The sequence below is a fragment of the Danio aesculapii genome, chromosome 18, assembly GCF_903798145.1.
Source record: "Danio aesculapii chromosome 18, fDanAes4.1, whole genome shotgun sequence".
Taxonomy (NCBI): Eukaryota; Metazoa; Chordata; class Actinopteri; order Cypriniformes; family Danionidae; genus Danio; species Danio aesculapii.
The window spans coordinates 53,357,038-53,381,156 of NC_079452.1; the positions used below are offsets into that span (position 1 = coordinate 53,357,038).

The 24,119-nt window shown below is 34.9% G+C and overlaps 1 protein-coding gene across 4 annotated transcripts; it reads left to right on the forward strand.

The window, feature by feature from the left end:
- Positions 1-541: 541 nt before the first annotated feature.
- Positions 542-23,189, forward strand: blm (BLM RecQ like helicase). Of its 4 annotated transcripts, none has more exons than XM_056478739.1 (22): positions 542-716; positions 980-1,103; positions 4,946-5,691; positions 5,933-6,080; positions 6,162-6,259; positions 6,360-6,480; positions 7,361-8,082; positions 8,188-8,364; positions 9,442-9,560; positions 9,643-9,756; positions 9,837-9,935; positions 10,493-10,641; positions 11,890-11,996; positions 12,088-12,248; positions 12,343-12,538; positions 14,197-14,387; positions 14,659-14,803; positions 14,922-15,121; positions 15,207-15,402; positions 18,336-18,458; positions 20,763-20,979; positions 21,060-23,189. In XM_056478739.1, exons 2-22 carry the CDS (start codon positions 1,009-1,011, stop codon positions 21,253-21,255), a joined length of 4,320 nt encoding a protein of 1,439 aa, XP_056334714.1. In that variant the 5' UTR covers positions 542-716; positions 980-1,008; the 3' UTR covers positions 21,256-23,189. The 4 variants fall into 4 exon arrangements, with proteins under 4 accessions (XP_056334714.1, XP_056334715.1, XP_056334716.1 ...); XM_056478740.1 differs by having other exon boundaries at positions 1,009-1,103; XM_056478741.1 differs by lacking the exon at positions 542-716 and having other exon boundaries at positions 724-1,103; positions 4,946-5,006; positions 5,097-5,691.
- Positions 23,190-24,119: the final 930 nt, after the last annotated feature.

A 24,119-nucleotide genomic window follows, 5' to 3' on the forward strand; every position in this document is an offset into this window, starting at 1 on the left:
TATTAGTGCTGTTTAATGGATAGAAGTTTTGAAACTTAATAGTTTTGTTTTTGCCATAAATAAAATACATAATCTTTTTTCTATTTAGCAAATACTATTCAGCTTAAAGTGCATTTTAAAGACTTAACTATGTTATTCGGTTAAATAGAAAAGGTTAATTAGGTAAGTCTTTGTATAACAGTGGTTTCATCTCTAGCTAATAGAAATAAAAATAAGGTGGGCTAATAATATTGACCTTAAAAATTGTTTTAAATAATAAAAAAAAATTTTTCCAAACGTTTTCCAGGGGAAAAAAATAATAAATACTGTGAAAATGTATATATATAGTTTGAAGCATTGTCACTCTGCCTTGGTTAATTTGTATAAATTTGGCGTGTTACTTTTTTATGTTACTTGGTTCTCAAGTAATTAAACAGATAGGGTCAGAACAAGCCTGGAAGAATATGAAATCATATGCAATTCCCCAGAAAACCAGTGTGTGGCAACCTGTATACATGTCTAATATTTGGGCGAACACAACAAGCACCAGAGAGGAAGCAGATGTTCATGTGCTTACATAACCAACTTTGAAACCAAATAAAAAAAATATAATAAAAACGACTATCTCATAAACAAAGACTACAAAACAATTTTATACTGGGTGTCACGAACAAGCCTGGAGGCGGAAGTGATGTTACTGGCAGACGACCAATGAGAGCCCGAGTTGCAAATACGCGGTAAGCACAAGCTTTCAGCGGTGTTTTGGTGGCGTCGTGTGCTGTGTCGGAATATCAAATTATCCCTTTTGTTGGCGGCTATTTCTGTATTTTGTGGATTTAATGTTTGCACCACGGCAAAAAGAGGGCTAAACCTTACGGAGTAACAGTTTGTGTTCTAAATAGTCAAATAATTATGGATGTATTTTAATGGAGCATGTCCGCCTTTATGTGTGTGTATTTGTTTGTGTGGTTGGTTGAATGGCAAACAAACGGACTTTGAGGATTTACATGTGATATAAATGTACAAAAGATGTCGAGTCTTCCTCAAAACAACCTGAAGGAGCATCTGGAGCGACACAACAATGCTGCCCAGAACAAGCTGTCACTGCTCAAACCGAAGCCTGGGTAAGAACATTACTAAATATACTGAGATAGGTATAAGTATAGCTTAAAACAGTCCGAAATCAGAGTCTGCAATATCTGTCTGTATATCTCTCTGTATTTGCCTAGCTGTCTATGTCGACTTTAACGACTCACTAATATAGAGGTAAAGTTGGTTTTATATTCAAACATTCTCCTTAATAATATAATTTCAGAAATTTCTTTGCAAATTCTAAATATGGAAATCATATTAGCAGCCAATGACTATCAAAGTACAACATTGTACACAGTCAGTTAGATAATGTTAATGTTGTTTTGAAGTCAGACTTGAATGCTAATTCAGGACGATTATTCAAAGTAACGTGGTAAACAAAATAACGTTAGAGACCGCTAAATGAGCAAATATAAAACAAACTTTACCTCTATCTCACTAATGACTTGTTATTTTTGTAACGTTTCCCACACGGAAAGTACCTATATAAACATGTGTTTTAATATAGGTTTTTATTATATGTGAGATATAAAAAATTGGCGGTTTCCCTATATTATATGTACACATGTGTACATACGTGCATACATGTACCGTTATTTATATATGTATGTATGTATGTATGTATGTGTATATATATATATATATATATATATATATATATATATATATATATATATATATATATATATATATATATATATATATATATACACACATACATACATACATACTAAATGTATGTATGTATATACACACACACACACACACACACACACACACATATATATACATACATACATACATACATACATTCTTATATACTTTATATATATTTATACATACACCACACACACACACATACAATTACATACACCACACACACACAAACACAGTTGAAGCCTGAATTATTAGCCTCCTTTTGTTTTATTTCGGCTAGAATAAAAGCAGTTTTAAATTTTTTAAAAACCATTTTAGGGCCAATATTATTAGTCACTTTAAGCTATATTTTTTTCGATAGTCTACAGAACAAACCATCATTACACAATAACTTGCCTAATTGCCCTAACCTGCCTAGTTAACCTAATGAACCTAGTTAAGCCTTTAAATGTCACTTTAAGCTGAATACCAGTGTCTTGAAAAATATCTAGTAAAATGTGATTTAATGTCATCATTGCAAAGATAAAATAAAACAGTTATTAGAATTAGAAATGAGTTATTAAAACTGTTCTGTTTAGAAATATTTAAAAAAAAAATCTCTCTGTTATACAAGAAATTGACGGAAAAATGAACAGAGGCTTATAATTCAGGGGGGCTAATAATTCTGACGTCATCTGTAAATATGTGCATATATTCACAATCACATATATGTTCACACATATGTTTACCTTTATATTAGTAAAATTATTAAAATCCATAGCTACTAGATAACATAAATAAAAGGCCAATGTAGAAATGTACATTTTTTATTTACTTAAGAACAATTAAATAGTACAAGAAAAAAATATATAGTTAAAAAATAAGACAAAAAAACTGAACAGAAAAAAAAACTACAAATCATTTTGTTATACATTTCCTTCTTTTTCACTATCTTCATACAATGAAGACTTGACCTTGTAGATGTTTCAGGAAAGCGTGTGGACATCATAGCTTATGTCACACACTTATTTGACATAGTTAAATTCCATAATATGCCAATTACACGTGATACCGATTTCTAGTGTTCGCACATACGTTTTTTTTGCATCTTTTTAGTTCTTAGTTATTGCATTAATTATAGAAAATATGAGCTAGGCATCATGTATTACCAAAGTGAGATACGAGCTATATAGAAGACATATCTTCTATGCACATATAGGGCTTATCTGTGGATATAAAGAAGCAATACATGAGACCTATATATGGCCTGTATATGCACATATTTGCACCTTATATATTATCATATAGGTTTGATACATGCGCATATATCCTCATATAGGTTCTTTCCATGTGTCCTTCTTTCTCTGTCTATCTATGCAAGAGAATAATTGTAAATGCTTTATTTTTTATTAACCTTTGTGCATTAATCAGTAATACACGTGTTTATGTAGTTTCTTAGATTATTGTGCATCGACAGAAAAGTGAAAGTGAACACAACATTTTACAATGCCTTTGTTAACTTGCAGCATAACTATACATATACAGTATGTGTTTTGAGTATTGATACTGAACTGCATGCATTTGCTGTGTGATTAGGTTTAGTTACATCACTTTGGTTTAAATAATTACATCTCTATTTATGTACAATTTATTGCTATCTTTTGTACTATATGAATGTGAAGAATGCTTAACAAGGACACAGTAAAGTTAAGTATTACCAAATAAATGGTAAATGCAAATTTCTCGTGCAAATCAAATTTTGATTTCTAAGTCAGGCCAGAACATGGCGACATGGTAGCTCAATGGTTGGTGCTGTCACCTCACAGCAAGAAGGTTGCTGGTTTGAGTCCCAGCTGTGGAGTTTGGATGTTCTCCCTGTGTTCGTGTGGGTTTCGCCCCACAGTCCAAAGACATGCGGTACAGGTGAATTGAATAGGCATGTGATGTTAACCGTTTTCAAGGTATATCGCAGTTTCGAAAAGTCAAGGTTTTAAAACCACCAAAATTTTCTATTTGAAAATTATTCAACTATTTGAAACTAATGATTATATCATTTTCATTATTTAGCCTGACATGTTTATTGCTCCAAATTATTTTAAATGTTTCTCAAAATAAAATATATTGTGTTCAATGGAGGGAAAAAGTTGTAGTTTTTTGCCAGACATTTAATAAGAATATATTTTAGAGCAGTAATCTCAATACTGTGAAACAGTGATATTTTTATGCAAGATTATCACTGTCAGAATCTTATACCAGCCCATGCCTGGAATTGAATAAACTAAATTGGCTGTAGTGTGCATGTAAATAAGTGAGTGTGGATGTTTCCCAGTACTGGGTTGCAGCTGGAAGGGCATCCGCTATGTAAAACAAATACTGGATAAGTTGGTGGTTCATTCCACTGTGAATAAAGGGACTGAATGAATGGAGAATGAATAAATAAATGAATGAATGAATGCCAGTACATCTGCAAGTTTATAGTGACAAAGTTTTAATTTAGTCAGCCTGTTATGTTCAGAAACAAACAAATTAATAAAAATAAAAACAGTAAAAAGGTATTTTTTTTTTCTCCAAAGGCCAAACCTGACAGATAAAAATTAATGTTTTTACAGAAATCTTTATCAAAATTAGGCTGAAAAGGGCTGCTAACCAAGAATACATGGGTTTCAGTGAAAACATATTTTTTGCCATTGAAGTCCATTTTTATTTATTTATTTTTTTTGCACATATTGTAAAATAGATTTGTAAAGAAAAAAAAATCTTTTAGAATTATGAAATATAAGTATCTGTATGTATGAGGAAAACACAAGCATTGATATGACTTTAACTTAACAGATCAAATGTATAACAAATGAGTCTCATTTATTCATTCATTCATTTTTTTTGGCTTTGTCCCTTTATTAATCAATAGTCGCCACAGCGGAATGAACCGCTAACTTATCTAGCATATGTTTTACGCAGCGGATGTGCTTCCAGCTGCAACCCAACACTGGGAAACATCTATACACACTCACATTCACACACATACACTATGGCCAATTTAGCTTACCCAATTCACCTATAGAGCATATTTTGGACTGTGCGGGAAACCGGAGCACCCGGAGGAAACCCACGTGAACACAGAGAGAACATGCAAACTCGACACAGAAATGCCAAGTGACCCAGCCGGGGCTCTACCCGTTCGTTCTACCCACTGTGTCGCCCACTACAAATGAGTAACTTTTGAAAATTGTCTGTTTAGGGGGTTTTGCTTCAAAAAGAAGTCTTCATCAGGCGTCTCCAAAGTGGAAGTTCCTCAAAAGGTAACTGGTGCAAGTGTCTTAGCAAACAGGAGTGTCAATATTCCTCGCAACTTTGAAGTAACCAAAAATCCTGTGACGTTTTCGCAAAAGCTGGAGAGAGTGGCACCGAAAGTCAACTTCTTCACAGCGCCCAGCAAACCGAAGACAAATACATTTAATCCACTGGCAAACCCATTCGCTTTGAACAAAACCCCTCTTGTCCAATCTACCATTAAGGCTTTACCCAAATCTGCAGCCTTGCCTAAGGATACAACTAATGATCAAACTGTGGAGTTAAAGCATGAAGTTTCTCAACTCTCATTCAATGAATGGGATGACTTGGATGATTTTGAAACCCCAGTCAAGAGCAGAATAGCATCCCCAGTTGCAGGGACATCTACGAAAAAGCCAAGTTTATCAGACCAGAACACTCCCACTAGCTGCTCATCTAAGTGCGAGGAGACTAGAGTAAATGAGGAGTCACAGGCTACAGAAACCATAACTGCCCCGAAGGACGTCCTGTCAGCTGCTAATGGAGTCAGCACAGAGACTACAGAGAGAGAGCCAGAGGACTCACCCATTAAAAAGTCTAAAAGACCTAAGAAATCAGTCCAGCACAAGGCGTTACTCAGTGACACGGAAGATGAGGAAATAATTCACTGCATTTCACCAGATACAAACCAGGAGAATTTCAAAAGTGTGGCAGGTTAGTGCAGTTAAATTGGGTCATTTGTAATTTTGTTCTTTATTTTTTAAAGAAATGGTTGTGTGTGGCCTACAAGTCAAGTCATCTTTATTTCTGTAGTGCCTTTACAATGTAGATTGTGTCAGAGCAGCTTAACATAGATGAAGACAACAGAATAAAATAGCCATAACACCCTTTCAGATTGTGGAACGTTCCAGCATGTCTCAAGGATATTAATAATCAGTTTTTTTTTAAATTACAGCTGCTGAAAAAGATAAATGGGCTGAGACGAATGTCATAGACATTGATGACTGTGAGGAAAACAACCATTATGAAAGTTTTGAGGATTTCATTCCCCCCTCCCCTATTCCCGAGGAGATCAGTCTCTTTGTCTCAGATAAGGAGAAAAGGTGACCTACTGTAATTTAATTGAAAAATTCTTCTTTTTTTTTGTTGCTTTAAGTTTCATTAACAGCTCTTTTATTTTGTAGTTCATCTGAGCCTGTTACTCCTGCTAACAAAAAAGAATCGCCTCAGTCTGCTTCAAGCCTGTCAGCCCCCTTGGATCAATCTGCCAAAGGATTAAAAGGTATCGTTCATTAATAAATTTGAATTATTATTATACTTTTTAGCATTCCACAAACTATTGTGTGAAATGCTGTATCTAAAATACATGTGTTGTGATTTAGGAGCTGATGACGCCCTCTTTAGTGTTATGGAATCTATCTGTTGTCTAGTGGACACTATTCCTGAGCATGAGCTCATAGCGCTGACCTGTGGGACTGAGCTTTTACTACAGAGAGCACACAGGTAAAACAATTAAAGAGGTCATTTTCTGAGTATATATAATAATAAAAAAAATGAAACTACAAACTATTTTGAAAAAAAAGCTTTTTTTTTAGTATTTTATTAAATGGGTCATAATTTTCTAGTCCACTTTGTTTCAAACCCTTAAGAATTTCTTTGTAATCTTCCTTCTAAAATTGTTAAATAGAGAGAACAGATTAAAATCAATCCAATTGAATCAGGTATTTTAATTGGGTTTTTAAGTGAGACACAGTCACTTTATATGATGAGAAATGTAGTTGTATGAATATAATTCAAATATCTAAATATAAATATTTATGACCAAACAAAAAACAGAAGCTAAACCATGTATTTTTGAGGGGTGTTGCTAACATATTGTACAGTAGCTCAGTTTGTGCTGTGTACAGTGTTATTAGACTTTAGCCACTTGTATGTTTAAAAGCAACTGTAAAAAAAAGCACAAATGTCAAGGCATGTCAGAACTTCTCCAGGCCCCAAAACACCCTCAGACCCCAGAGGGATATAGTGATAGTTCACCCTTAAAAACCAGTTACCATTGACTCCCTTAGGATTTGTTTTTCCTACTATGGATGTCTGTGTTTATTGGTCTCCAACTTTCTTCCAATTATCTTATTTTGTGTTCACCAAAACTAGTTTGGAACAAGTAAAAGATGACAGAATTTTCATTTATAGGTGAACTGAATATGAATGTAGGCCTTACAGGTATGAGACGACATAAAGATGAACTGATTATTTAAAAATATTACATGTTTTGCTGTCATATATCTAAATAGAATGGCAAAATGTGCTACTTTAAAAAAAATTATACTAAATCTCCACAAACGCCTTGTATAACATTCACATGTCTCTGTCTTTACCACAGGAAAAGGATTCTTGCTAATGGTGGATCATCTAGAGCGTCTCAGTCAGACTCAGCAGCAACCTCTGGTTTATTAAACAGACCTCCGTTTGGAGTTACACCCTCTAATCTGACATCACTGACCCCAGTAACATCAGGAAGGGGAGAAGGTGTCAAAACTGGCTTTTCTTTTCGCAAGTCCATTGCCTCTGTCATGTCTGTAGGTGATGAGAGTGTTTTTGAGGATTCTGACTGCATTATCAATGGAAGCGAAACACCTGGTGGCACCTGGAATCCTAACAGCTCCACAAAAATATCAGCTGGGAGGGATACTTTAAACGGGTCAAGCCAAACTTTAAGCAAACCTCAGTCAAAGACTGATAAATGCTACTCAAGATTGTCCTTCAATGAGTCAAGCAATCAGACTGACCTGTTTTATTCCCCCAAGAGAGTGGATTCAGGCAACAGAAATGCTGACAGTAGTGTTGAGATCAGCATGGCAGGTTCCAGCTGTTCACGAACTGAAGCAGAGCCAGTTGATGACTTTTTACTTGATGACTTCGATATTGACGATTTTGATGAGAATGATATTCCAGATTATTATGAAGAACCTCCAAGTGTCTTGGAATCAAGAGACAACTCTGGTGTAAAAACACCATCCATACGGGAGGGAGGATCATCAAAATTTTTTGAGAGGAAGACATTCACACCACCAGCACCAAAATCTACCAAAACTACCAACCCAGGTAACTCTGTGTAATGTAATATCTCTTGTAATTTAGTTACTAAAAGATCACATAAAAGAACTTGATGTTCATTGTTCTAAAACATGTATTTGCCTTGATTTGTAGAACCTTTGTACAGAAACCCAGCTCATGACCGCTTCAGAGGCTTCAACTTTCCTCATAGCCCAGAGATGATGAAGATGTTCCATAAGAAGTTTGGACTGCATCAATTCCGCTTTAATCAGCTGGAGGCTATTAATGCCTCACTATTAGGAGAAGACACATTTGTATTGATGCCTACAGGTTAGTTAAAAGTATTATAGCAGCATAAATAAGGTAGATTTGAAATCCTAGTTTATTGTGGGTTGTCTTTGTTTTATGTTTATAAACTCAGAATAATAAAATATACACACACTGATCTATTATTTCACTATAAGTGAAAATATTTTTAAATATAAACATTAAATATTTTATTCAAAATCATAAATCAGTCAGTCAGAGGGCAGAAGATATGTAGAACATTGTACACAACCATCTCAAATTCCGTTCCTTTATTTTTAATGTTTTTATTTGTCAGCAATATGCGTGTTTTCTGATTATGACATTTTCAGTTAAGTTCAACTCATGTTTATTTATATAGCGCTTTTTACAATGTAGATTGTGTCAAAGCAGCTTAACAAAGAAGTTCTAGTAAAGCCAGATTTCAGAGTTAAAGTTCAGTTCAGTGTGGTTTAGATTTCACTGCTAAAAATGTTCAAACACTGAAGAGCAAAACCATCGATGTGCAGCTCCACAAATCCCAAGCCTGTGGGGACAGTGGCGAGGGAAAAAAAAACTTCACCATCTGATGAACTGAAGAAAAAAAAACGTCGAGAGAAACCAGGCTCTGTTTAGCAAGACCATTTTTCATCTGGCCAAACTTCCTGTGCAGAGCTACGCACCGGAGGCTGGAGAATGCTGGACATCCATCGTGGAGAACTACAGGTGTGAGTAGGTCACCGGGGGGTGGTCAGGCTGGCCCAGAGAATCAGTGCGGGGACTCATCTGTCACTGTCTCATGCACTCCCCTCCTCCATGACCACCACAGCATCAGCTCAGGATACGGCCTGGTCCAGGATTATGGATACCTTGGCATTATTTCTTCACAGGTCTTGGATCGCATCAATGGCGCAGGATAATCTCAGGGGGCCTCGGGATGAGTATCCCCAGGTGGAAATAGGCAATAAAGTAAATAATTAGCGTAGCTGCCGTTCATAACGTATTAAAATGAGATGCAAAAATGTGCTATAAATAAAAATAGTAGTTATATAAGCAAACATATAAAGCTTATGAGTATTTCTAACATTTTACAAAGTAAAAATCAAAATTATCAATTTCCAGGTGGTGGTAAAAGTCTCTGTTATCAGCTTCCTGCTTGTGTCTCTGCTGGGGTGACTGTAGTCATATCTCCTCTACGCTCTTTAATAGTTGACCAGGTCCAAAAACTCACCACGTTAGATGTAAGTCCTCCTATTTCTTTATGCACAGTCATTTTCTCTTCTTGATTGAAACAGTTGCTTACTAGTCAGTTTTGTGTTTCAGATCTGTGCAACTAGTTTGTCTGGGGACAAAAAAGATAGTGAGGCTGCCCGGATCTACATGCAGCTCTCCAGGAAGGATCCTGCCATCAAACTGCTTTATGCCACTCCTGAGAAGGTGAGTCTGAAGCCAGCCAAGTGTTTCAGGTATGTGTGCACGTTCTTCTCGGTGTTGATGAGCAGCATCTTTGTTTTCAGGTTTGTGCAAGTGGACGGATGATCAGTGCACTTCAGAATCTGTATGAAAGAGGTCTGCTGGATCGCTTGGTCATTGATGAGGCCCACTGCGTCAGTCAGGTATACATTATAAATTATACATTGTATAGTGTAATGAGAACTGTTCAATTCATGTGGCCTGATTAGCAAAGACTAGAATAGTTGTATTGGAAAAACTCACTGGCAGAAGCTCACTGTTTCCGATGCTAGAACTACTGGATGAATATTGAATTCCAGGTGGCGTTTTTTTTGTTGAAGTATCTGTAAGCTGGGACCATTGTCTTCAGAAATGTTAACATAGTAGTTTTTTTAGATAACCTCTTTAAAATGCACATTAAATTCCAGCACAGCTGCTTTTTTTTACAGCACTAACCACATAGATGCTTCTTTTCTTCCATTTAAGTTTAACGTCCAGACAGAGAGTGAATTAGCATTTTTATTTAGCATTTTCTGTTTTGTACAACACTTAAATTATTACATTTAAAATATATAATAATAATAAATTTTAAAAATGAAAGAGAGAAATCTAAAATTTGTATCAGACAATTTGCTTATGAAAAATCAGAACTGTCATGGGCCCAACAGTACTAGCTTAATCTGTAGAAAGTTTGTAAAATGCATACTTTTTCCTTCCTCAGTGGGGTCATGACTTCAGACCAGACTACAAGCGCTTGCACGAGCTCAGGCGGATGTTTCCCAATGTTCCCATAATGGCACTGACGGCCACAGCCACTCCAAGAGTTCAGAAAGACATTCTTAACCAGCTGGCAATGACACGTCCTCAGGTGTAAGTCTGTCTCCATTTAGTTCCTGATATATTGCATTTGAAAGTGAAAGCATTTATTTATAGTAGCACATGATATTCTCATTTTTACATTGTTTGTAATATTGAGACGTGAATAATTTGAACCCAATTCTCTTTCTGAAACGTGAAGTAACATTTAGACTGAATTATAATTGTAACTTGTAAGTTGATTTGATTGTCCTGGCAGGAGGAAACTATGTATAGAGCCATTAAGGAGTTTAGGCTTAGTATGATATATAAGGTTCTAGAAAAAAATAAGAGACAACTTGCAAATTCAGTTTTTCAGGATTTGCAATTTAAAGTTATGTTCTAGTGTAAACTGTCGTTTTTGTTTGGTTCTGCAACTACTGATGACATTTCTTCTAAATTTATAGTAAAGAAAATCATTTTAGAGGATTAAATGACTTGATTATTTTTGAAAATAACAACAGATATCATGTTTTCAGACAAAACAATGTTATAACTTCAGTAGATTTAAGCAATATCTGATGTAATAACCCTGAAACATTTTCATTTTCTGTAAAAATAAAGCTCTGGCAATATTTTATTTATATATTTTTATATCCAGATAAACAGAAGAGATTTTTTCAAAAACACTTATTCATCCAATGTAAAGAATCAAGTCAAGTTTCATGACTTATAAAATTATAATTATAAAATAAGTAATTGAATAATTCATTCATTTGTTTAGATCCTAAACTTAGAATTTTCAAATATAAACTGAATTCCAAAATATTATAAAATTTGAACAAGAAATACAAAAATATTAACACAAAATTCCAAAATAAAAACAGACTTGTAAAACAAACACCCAGTGTTAAAATAAAAGAATTCTAATGCATAAGCCCAATTTAAAACAAATATGTCATGTGTTCGCGTTTATATCAATTTTTTAGACAACACATTATTTTAACATTTGTAAAATATTTTCAATCAAATCATATGAAAACATTTAACCAATGTATTTTGTCAATTACTATTTTTCTTCTTCATCAGATCATCATACAATAAAACAATTAACATTTACCTCAAGCATATGCCTAGTAAATTCAGTACATTAACAAACTGCAAATTCTCAAGTATTCTCTTGATTTTTTTTTTTTCCCCTCACCTTTATATATATATATGTGTGTGTGTATATGTGTATATCTCATTAAATATACATTGTGTCTGAAAGTGACAGTAAATAAAGTTATATAGTTTCATAAGTTTTTTGTATGTTTTTTTCAGATTTACTATGAGCTTTAACAGGAATAATCTAAAATACTCAGTTTTGCCAAAGAAGCCCAAGAAGGTTGATGAGGAATGCATTCAGTGGATCAAGAAATATTACCCACGTGAGTGCTGTCCAGATGATATCAATTTAGCCGAGGATACTTTCTCACCACAGCATGGAGACCCTATAAATCATGTTGACTGTGTGTGTAGGTGACTCGGGGATTGTGTACTGCTTGTCTCGTAATGACTGCGACAATCTGGCTGAGAGTCTACAGAGGGCAAGGATCGCAGCACTGGCGTATCATGCTGGCCTGAGTGACAGTGACAGGGAATATGTCCAGAACAAATGGATCAACCAAGACGGCTGCCAGGTAAGGCTTTCCATTTAAAAAAAATTCTATAGAACACACTCCAGCTTTTTTATGCTCCCACTCACAACACTATGTATTTGTATTTGATTTTTAGGTTATGTGCGCCACCATAGCATTTGGCATGGGAATCGATAAGCCTGATGTGCGTTATGTGATCCATGCAAGTCTGCCCAAATCAGTAGAGGGTTATTACCAGGAGTCAGGCAGAGCAGGGCGAGACGGAGAGATTTCCCATTGCGTCCTCTTCTATTCCTACAGTGACGTTATCCGCATTAAAAGACTCATTGCTAGTATGTACTTGATTTTTGTTTACTTATTGTTTACTGTAATGTATTTAACATTGATTGTTAACCTTAAGGGATCTCTTATGGAATTCAAATCAACATGAGTAGATTTGTAACATACTACAATTCTTAAATGTTGCTTTTGTTCAGGAAAATGGCATTTTAAACTGAACTAATTTGATATTGAATGTATTTTAGTTATTTTAAGTTTTACATCCATTTAAGGACAATACCAGGCTGGCATTATACAAGTTTGTTACTAACCTACATTGGTTTGTGCAGGAACTAAAGCTAAAATTGACTACTCATTTCAGATAGTTTAGGGTTACTTTTTTTGAGAGAGAGATAGAGGGACATGAGTGCATTTATCTATCTGTACTTCTATCGTTTGAAGCTTTGGTTTGAAAACCAGGCCTTTTACATTTACAATCTACAAACAGTAAAAGTCAATATCTTAACCACCAGTGGTCCCACTTGCCATTGCATGTATAACATTGTATTAGGGCTGCTCAATGTTGGACAAAAACTGACATTGTAGTATTTTGTTTATCTGCAATATTTATTGACATATGAATATAATTCCACAGGATGTCTTATAACTCTATTTGAAAGGAATTAATCATTTTAGATTGATTGGTTTATTGTATTTTATGCAGATGTAAAATCCCAATTACAAGCATAAATGAATTCTAATGAACAACATGCAAATTAAATTTCAAATAGTTTACTGTGGAATATATTGAGGTACAAAAATGCAATAATCTTATGTAAAATAACACAAAGTCTTCATTGTAAAAATAATTAAATACCTAAAATCGTTGTTAAAGCTTTAAACTTTATGAACTCTTGATTTAAATTCACTTGAAATCTTAGTCAGGTTTTAAAAAATACATCTAAATGAAAAATTTTCTCTCTTTTGTAAATATCTAATCACTAATCACACTCTGAACTGTGGTGGCTGTTTTAATATAATCCCACCTCCCCCTAGCAGATCCTGAGATGTGGTTGTTCCAGATTGCACATTGGGATATTGATGCTGAAATTATATATTGTGCAGCCCTACATAACCAGATTACAACAAAGTGTAAATCCTTTGAAAGCTCCTAATATGCACTTTTTATGTTTGAGGAAGCATTGTGTAGTTAAAATGTATTAATTTGTGACAAGATGGTCGGAAAAAAAAAAAAAAACCTGTAGCCTTTTTTCTTTTTTGAAAACTAAATAAACACATAATTTCAGTAAACTTCAGTTCTTAAGTTAATAATCCAAACAAAATGTATTTGTTCAGCATATTGAGAATTACAAATCAAGCTGTAAATAACAAATAAACTAAAGTGTCAGGAGGTAACCAACTGTCTCTTTAGAACTCATCAATTGGTCAATAATGTGCTTGTAATGTACACATTTACACATTTATTTAATAAATTTCTTTTAAATCTGGAAGCATTAACAACTTATATCGAAATATATATCGTTATTGTTCAATATGGAAAATAATTATTGAGATTACATTTTTGCCATATCGCCCAGCCCTAACTTTAAACTTCTCTGTGGAATCAAGAGCAAAAGTGCATGTGGGATACTAAAATCCCAGACATTATTATACAGTCATAGTTAACCTGTCTGTGTGAGCCTGGCCTACATAACTGTTAATATAATTGCAGTGGATAAAGATGGCAACCAGCAATCCAAAGCCACCCACATCAATAACCTGCACAGCATGGTGCACTTCTGTGAGAATGTGGCTGAATGCAGAAGGATCCAGCTGCTGGCTTACTTTGGGGAGCACACGTTTAACACGAGCTTCTGTAAAGAGCATCCTGAGGTCATCTGTGACAACTGTGCCAGACCAAACGTAAGGCAATTATCAAATCATCTCTATTCTTGAAAACATTAGTTTGTGCAATGGCAATGCATATAACTGAACACTATTTAATCCTTCTAGTCACACAAATACATGCATTTTAATGCATGAGATAAAACAGTTTAAACTCTGTAAGTGTGCACAGCTTTTGGTTAAAACAAACACATTAGTTGACTGTTGAACATGTTATTTTGAATTGTACCATTCTATTCCAGCTTTAGATACAAATGAAAAATTCATGCCTCTTAATACTTGCCCTCAGAAATATAAATCCAGAAATGTGACCGATGACGTGAAGAAGATTGCGAGGTTTGTGCAGGAGAACTGTGAGAAGGTTGGAAACCGATACGGCAAATCCGCCCAGCAGAACAGACTCACCCTCAACATGCTGGTTGAAATATTTCTGGGTAAAAAGTCTCACGGGATTCTACTGTCATAAAAGATATAACTGTGAATATCCTTAGCTTCATGCAACGCTTGCAATTTAATGCCTGTCAGGAAAGTAAGAATATCTCTCTACGGCAGGCTCCAAAAGCGCTCGGATCCAGTCCGGGATGTTCGGAGTTGGAGCAGGTTATTCCAAACACAACGCTGAGAGGCTCTTTAAGAAGCTGGTGCTAGATAATGTTCTGATGGAGGATCTGTACATCACTAACAGTGGCCAGGCTGTGGCCTATATCTCTGCAGGCCCTAAAGCTATGAGTGTACTGAATGGTTGCATGCAGGTGAGACTGTTACTATAGCACTACTGTACATTATTCTCTTTTGAGACACTGCAAAATCTTAATGAATCTCCTTAACCCATTGCAGGTTGAATTTCATGAGACCGAGAGTGCATCCAGCATCAGAAAGCACAAAGCGTCTGTGTGTGAGAACGTCTCTAAGAGAGAGGAGATGGTGAAAAAGTGTCTGGGTGAACTCAATGATCTATGCAAGAAGTTGGGCAAAGTCTTCGCCATTCATTACTACAACATCTTCTCCACCGCTACACTCAAAAAGATTGCTGGTAGGCCAATTTTTCTATTTGTTTATAATGATAGGAAATGTATACATACAGAATATACTTGATTATTATTTTTTTTATTTGGGTCAAAAATTAGATGGTTACTAGGCATCTAATTTGCACCAATACCAGTATTGGGTATCGGGTCGCAAAACAATTTTATGAATAAACTACAAATTTAAAAAATGAAAGAATTGAGTAATGGAACATTATATGTAAAAAATCGAAACTACTATATAGTAAACTACAAGTTATATCAAAGTGCCTTGTCAGACCTGAGCATCACTGCGGTCACTGCACGTGTGTGTCTGTACAGCTTCTGTACAGATCAGATAGCCTATACATGACAGACTACACAATCTCAATAAACACTTGATGCTTGCTGTCAACTAGGCTACATTATTTAAGGGCATTCATTATAACATTGAAAGGATCTGTTATTGTCAAACATATTTCTTTTTTTAATATTTAGCCATGAGGGAGATGGAGAAAATAAAGGCTCATCAGCTCTGAGTAAAAATCAGATGCTCAAGACATAATTGTAAAAATAATGACTTGTATTAATAATATAGCAAATAGGCCTATGTGACAGAGATTTGTGATGCAACGATTTACAATGGTGCATTATTAAATCCTTATTGTCCATGCAGCCATCCACATGCACAGATGATGGGCTTGAACAAATATGCACTTCATATATTGTTTTTGGAAAAATTATCTTTTTGAAATGAATTTCGTTTGGTATAATTTTATCTTAATTTGAATGTATGTTTTGTTGATCAGTTATCTACAAAATAAACAAGAACAACGAATAACAGTGGTTCAAAACAAATATATATGCTATATATGCTTCAGAGCCAAAACACACGGGTTTGTTAAATAAAAAAATTGTATAAATATAATTAAAGTGAAATATTAATAGATTCAGTGAAGCCTGTATTAAAGTTTTTACTGTTAATGACAAAACCTTTTGATTACCTGACCCGCGGATTAACAGTAGGACTCGTGAAGATAACGAAGAACTGCGCATAATAGGGTTTTATGCGTCCCCAATATGCAATGTCAAGAGAGTGACTCCATAAGGTAGCGTACACTGCACACACTTGATTATGTAACGTGGGAAGTTGTGGATGCGTGTCAGCACAAGGATAACTTATCCTATAAAAAAATCATATCCTCCAAGCTTAATCAGTAATCAATAATTTCTTTGGATTTCCAGGGTTATCAACAATGTGTGTATTACATTTACATTTAGTCATTTAGCAGACGCTTTTATCCAAAGCGACTTACAAATGAGGACAAGGAAGCAATTCACACAACTATAAGAGCAGCAGTGAACAAGTGCTATAGACAAGTTTCAGGTGTGTAAAGTCTAAGAAGCAAAGCATTAGTAAAAATTATTATTTTTTATTTTATTTTATTTATTTTTTTTTATGAGAGAGAGAGAGAGTACAGTTAGTGGTATAGCCAGAGAGGCAGTTGCAGATTAGGAAGGAAAGTGGAGACTAAACAGTTGCGTTTTTAGTCGTTTCTTGAAGACAGCAAGTGACTCTGCTGTTCTGATGTAGTTAGGGAGCTCATTCCACCAACTGGGCAGATTGAATGTGAGAGTTCGGGAAAGTGATTTCTTCCCTCTTTGGGATGAAACAACGAGGCGACGTTCATTCACAGAACGCAAGTTTCTGGAGGGCACATATATCTGCAGAAGTGAGAGCAGATATGAAGGAGCCAAGCTAGAGGTCACTTTGTAGACAAACATCAGAGCTTTGAATTTGATGCGGGCAGCAACTGGCAGCCAGTGCAAACGGGTGAGTAGCGGAGTGACATGTGCTCTTTTGGGTTCATCAAAGACCACTCGTGCTGCTGCGTTCTGAAGCAGCTGAAGAGGTTTGATAGAACTAGCTGGTAGCCCGGCTAGTAGAGAGTTGCAATAGTCCAGTTTGGAGAGAACAAGAGCTTGAACAATGAGTTGAGCTGTATGTTCAGATAGGGTGTATAATTTTGGCTGGGAATAGCTTCCTGATAAAGATTTTTGTGTTCATCCTTGCTACAGGCAAAAAATAAAACCTTTCAATGTAATTACACTTTCATTGAAACCAAATCTAAGAAGTAGCGGAATCTGTACTTGGTATCTGTATTGGTTCATCCCTAATGGTTACTTTTTGGTAAATCAAATTAAAGTGATAGTCCTCCCAAAAATGAAAATGTTAAGTCTTCTTTCACTAAAGTTTTTCCAAACCTTAGTTTAGTAACAACTGATTTTCATGGTAGGAGAAACAAATACCATGTTTACATGGTTCCAGATTTTTCAAAAATATCATATTTTATGTTTAGCAGAAGAAAGAAAGTTAAATAGGTTTGGAACAATTGAGCGGTGGTTAAATGATCACATTTTTCATTTTTGTTTAAATTATCCCTTTAAATGTACCAAACAAGGTATTATTTACATTAAAAGCATAAAAATGTGTTTAAAAAATGAAACACTTATTCTGTATTGTTAAATGTTTACCACATTATTTTATTTGAAAACTTATTGCTGACAAACTATACAGATTTAAAATGACAATGAATTAGTGTTTTAGTGTGTGTTTTCTGTAAATCATCATGCTAAATATGTTAGATAGATATAGTTTTTTCCACTGAGTGTTATTTTATTGATTTATTTTCTTATAATATAAGCTGTATGACACTTATTGTTTTGATGCTTAAAATCCGATTTTCATCTTTGACTTCTTTTAATTAGTGTCATAGTGTGTATTTATTTTTAAATATACACATTTACATCATTATGTTGTCATTTTGTATCTGAAATGTGCTGATTTAACAAAAGTTTCAGGCAGTTTCACATAATGTGTTACCCTGGATAAAACACCTCATTAAGCTGAAGCAATTAAATCGCTTCTGTGTTAAATGAATTGTGCTGTGTTTGTGTGCAGAGACTCTCTCTGCTGATCCGGAGGTTCTACTGCAGATTGACGGTGTGACTGAAGACAAACTGGAGAAATATGGAGCCGAGTTTATTGAACTGCTGCAGAAATACTCTGAGTGGCAGCTACCTGGTGAGGCTCTGACAACACACACTGCTCATCTTCACATGAATGAAGTTCTCAGCATAAACCAACTAAATAATCTCGTTACTTTATGAAACTTTTTTAGAGGCTAATATCCTAAATAGATCTAGCTAAATTTGAGGCAAATGTAGAAATGCAAAAATATGAATCTCTTATCTTTGGTTGGATTATTTAGGGAGTGATTATATAGTTAGATTAATAGCATTACTGTAAATACACTAATAGTTTTTTTTTTAATTAGCCAAAATGAGGGACAAATTTTAATGGTGCGTCCACTCATTACAATTGAAAATTTATTAATGTGATTATTTATTAATAATATACAGGGTGATTCAAAAAGAATACCACAACTTTGAAAATCTGTATTTAATCAAAGAAACGTGATGGAATCTTGGGTAATGAATCAATACGAAGAGTACTTTACAAAGATTTTTTTTCCAATATGACCCCCTCTAAACACTCGAGTGACATCAACCCGGTACTCAAACTCCTTCGACACTCTCTGTAGCATCTCAGGCGTAATAGTTTGGATATTTATGCCTTCTTTTAGTTCCTCAATATGAAACTTCAGAGTTTCCTTAACTCAACGATATAAAGAGCTTAGCTCTACTTTTTTTTTTTCTCTGCAGAGTTCTCGATTTTCAAAGTTGTGGTACTCTTTTTCAACCACCCTGTACTATAGATGCTCTGATTTTACTGGCCGATATTTATATAAATTTTATTCTTTTATAATGCATTTTCCAGTGTATATTGTGTATATTCCAGAATATAATTGTTATATGTAATTGTTACCTTTCTACCATCTGAAATAGCTTCAATTCTTGTCAAGCACATACAAACAAACTTTAGTTTGATGCTGAATCCACCAGCTTGCTCCCTAGCGTTGCATTAAATAAATGTGATTAGGTTTGATGTTTAGAATAAATGTTTATAGTAAATGCCCTCTCTATATTTTTAAAATTGTATTGCTATTTCTAATTAATGGTCATTTGAAAAGATCTAATGATAAGTGATGGATTGTAAAAATTATTATTTTTACTATTGTTCGGCTTGTTATTGACCTTATTCTTCAATGCGGAAGTGCGTTCGCTTTTGTGATTGTTTGAGAGCTTCTGATTCAGTCGCCTATGGGAGAAATGACTAAAAATAATAAACAACAGAAACTGGTCAAACTACTTGCTCTACAAGCAAGTGTTTGCATGACTATACAGATAAAGCAGAAAAATAAAATAAGAAAATATCAGTTTGCAACATCAAGCAGCATAATGAGCTGTTTTTAGAGTCTGAAAATGAATGGAAGTTAATGAGACCGGAAGTCCCAAGCCAAAAAGATTCAAATAGCCGCATACACAAAGAATAAGGTCAATAGTATGAGTTTAAATTATTATAGTGATATTATTCTTTTTACTATTTTTTAACATTATAAATTTGGATATGTGTACTATAAAGCAAAAATTTGTCAACTAACTCACAAGTTTACAATCACTGAAAACTCCTAAATATGTCAGTGTGTTTTAAATTAAGCTTTAACTCCAGTTTATTTTTTCTGAGACCATTGATAGATATTTCATTGATAGTTCATTGATAGTCGATTTATTTATACACTTTCTTTTGATCAGCCAGTGTGTCGTGATTTAAGAAGATATTTTCAATGGAAGGGATTTTAAAAACAATTTTTTTAAAGAGAATTATTTTCTAGTCTTCAGTTAAACGTTGTATTTTTAAAACTTTTATCTCTCTCTAGACAGACAATAACATTTGGTCAACACATTGGCATCTTGTGTTTTCTTCACTTAAATGCACACCTGCAGAAATCATTTTCATGGATAAGCTAAAGTATTCTAGAATTATTATCATAGTAGTATGAAGCAGAGTCAAAATGATTTAGATTTCTGTTCTAATGCTGCTCTTTGCAGTCTAATGAAACGCACAACATATTAAAGTGACTTAGGTGTTTCCCATCAAACCAAAACAGAAATTGATGTTGTATGACATAATTAGCACAATGTCATTAGCGTTAACAGTGTCCTTGTGACTAGTTAAATTGCTTATTTCTCTGGATTGAACATTCTTTGAAACATTTGGAATAATCGAGATACTTAAGTTAGCAAAATATATAACAATGTTCTAGTGATTTTATAATGTTTTAATTCAAATATTGTAGATATGCCTTTTACTTTTGATTTGGCAAGCTCTGCTCATAAACTGGCATTGTAAGGCAGATTGTGTATTCTATATAAAGCAGCTGAATGAAGCATCTGAAGAGACATGATGTCCTTTCTCTCTCTGCAGCTGAAGCACAGGCTGAGAGTTCAGGCTGGATCGACACAACCAGAGGCCATCAAAATGATGAAGACGGCAATGATGAGGATGATGATGGAGGAGGGGATGTCACATCGACATATTTCAGAAGCAACTCTGGACGAGGAGCCAAGAGAAAGCAAGGCTCTTACTCCAGAAAACCCAAAAGAAGAAAAGGCTCCAGTAGCCAAAACTCCTCCGCTAAAGGGTCCGCATGTCTCTTTTATGTGTAGCTTTTCCTATTGCCTTTGACATGAGAGTAACTTCCCCTCTCTTGTCTTATTGTAGTGGATACAGCAGTAACTGGTCTTCATCACGAGGAGGAGGAAGAGGAAGTGGATTCAGGGGTGGCAGTCGAGGAGCAGGCCGAGGCTCCAGATCTGCTCCTTCAGTCCCAGCAGCAAAAAGGCCGGGCTTCATGTCGTTACCCACACCACAGGCTGCTGCTCGTCCGTTCCTCAAACCATCCTTCTCACACATCTAGACAACAACATGTTTCAACTGGAAACATCAAGTACATTCCCTTTGTTCATAATTGTCATTTGAATGCATTTTATATATGTGTATTTTAATAAATGTTTAGTTTTGTGGACTTTTGTTTAATTTTATTTTTATATTGTTACAAACATTTTATGCAAATGATTCATTTTAAAATATGAAAGCCAGTGCTTATATTGCAACTTTTTTAACATGAAAACAAAAATCGCCCCATCACTACAGACTGCTATAAATGTGAAAGGGAGTATAATTTGAAGTATCTTTTTGATAATAGTTTAGGGGGAAATGCCAAATAAACAGTGGTATTTTAATAAAATACATATAATATGTAATAAAAGGGTTCTGTTTAATTCAGTCAAAAAAACTACTTCTAAGTATTTAAAATGTATGACAATATAAAATGACATTAAACACTCACCGGCCACTTTATTAGGTACACCTTACAAGTACTGGATTGGACCCACTTTTGCCTTCAGAACTGACCTAATCCTTCCTGGCATAGATTCAACAAGGTACTGGAAGCATTCCTCAGAAATGCCATGATAGCATCAAGCAGTTGCTGCAGATTTGTCGGCTGCACATTCATGATGCGAATCTCCCATTCCACCACATACCAAAGGTGCTCTATTGGGTTGAGATCTGGTGACTCTAGAGGCCATTTGCGTACAGTAAACTCATTGTCATGTTCAAGAAACCAGTCTGAGATGATTCACTATTTGTCATGGCACTTTATTCTGCTGGAAATAGCCATTAGAAGATGGGTACACTGGTCATAAAGGGATGGACATGGTCAGTAACAATACTCCGTTTTGCTGTGGTGTTGACATGATGCTAAATTGGTACTAATGGGCCCAAAGTGTGCCAATAAATTATCCCCCCACACCATTACACCACCACCAGCAGCCTGAACTGTTGACACAAGGCAGGCTTTATCTATGCTTTCATGTTGTTGACACCAAATTCTGACTTATCCGAATGTTGCAGCAGAAATCGAGATTCATCAGACCAGGCAACGTTTCCAATCTTTTGTTGTTCAATTTTGGTGAGCCTGTGCTCATTGTAGCCTCAGTTTCCTGTTCTTAGCTGACAGGAGTGGCACCCGGTGTGGTCTTCTGCTGGTGTAGCCCATCCGCCTCAAGGTTGGACGTGTTGTGCGTTCAGAGATGCTCTTCTGCATACCTCTGTTCTAACGAGTGGTTATTTGGTCATTCAAAATCATATTTTGGCACAATCTATTTATGTTGTTTAGATGGGTGTTGGGATGCAAGAATTAATAGTTCTCTTACACAGTGTGTCACAGCAGATGAAATAACAAACACCACATCTGGGACACAGATGCACTAACATAAAAATTACTTTCATTTCATTTTATTTATTTAAGGTCCTCTATGCCAGACTCGGTTATGACTTTCATTACTCAAAGCACAGAAGCTCTTCCATACACGCCTTTCAAACATGGATGTATGAAAAAGAGACTATGATGTTGGCAAATTCTTTTTCAGTAAGATGTCACTGTCAGGTTTCATTTTTTGGGTGGCAGGATTACTAGTATAAAACACACTGCTTAAGTAGCTGTTGTTTGTTTCTGGAAATTGAGTAGAAATAAATACCGCATAAGCTGACACAGTAACTGAGAAAAATATAGTTGTATATAGTGTAATCTCAACCCAGGATTAATTAAAATAACTTTGTCCAATCCTATCAGTTCATTTGATCATGAAAATGGTTCATTCATTCAAAAAGCCATCAAACAATGTGGTGACTTGGTGTTTATTTTCAAACAATGCAGGCGTAAACTCTAGAAGGGGTAAACTCTAGTTTCTCTTAGTGTTTCATTTACATCAATTACAGAGATAAATGGTTCTCGAGGTCATAAAATTTAGAATAAATTAAGATGTATAAATTTACTAATATTTTCCACAGCAAAACAGTTAAAGAAATGCTACAAAATTAGTGAAAAACTCAACATAATATCTGTAGTTTTTTTTTCTCCAAAAAATTCTAATTAGATTTGGGTATGTGTTTACTATAGGCATTACAATGCTTGTGTGTCGCACTGTTGACTTGGATGGCAATATGGCACCCTTGTCTGATGCAGGAGATAAGATCTAGGTGAACGAAGTTGTATTTACTATATATTGTTGTTGTGCAGAAGTGTTCTTGGAGTTTCGTATAATGACAGTCATGAAGTCATGTCTAATGTTTTGATTTGGTTTTCCTTTCTGGACTTTGAATGTCTCTGAACTGTTGCTGTCTATGGAGGATGAGAGAGCTCACAGATTTGATCTAAAATATCTGAATTTGTGTTCCGAAGAAAATAATTAATAGCATAATTTTTGTCAAAATCATGTTTAAATTGCAAAGCGTCTATTTGAGATCCGTTCAAAACTGTGTAAACAGGGCTATAGAAAGGTGTTAGTCAGCTAATGATCTGTACATCACTCGTTTAATGATCTATAAACCACAAGATATCTTAAACACTTTTTTGAATGTTTATTTCAAGTTTGAATATTTCCATGGCACCAGTTACAAGGGACTATCAGTGAAACATTTTCTTTTACCATTTTCATGGAAGGTTTCCTACAGTACAAAGATGATGACTTTGGAATGAATCTGACTTAACAGGAACTGCATTTGGCACATAAATGCTGTAAATATATTTTAATATTCATTAATTAAGGAACTAAACGGTGACATTCAGTCCCATATAGAAAATATGCAGATTACAGAAAAACACGCCCACAAACACACATCTATGCATCAACAAATTTGCATGTAAATGCATAGCTGTTGAGGGGACTGGCAAACTGACAGAAGCACAGTACAGTAAATGAAGCGTGATGCCACCAT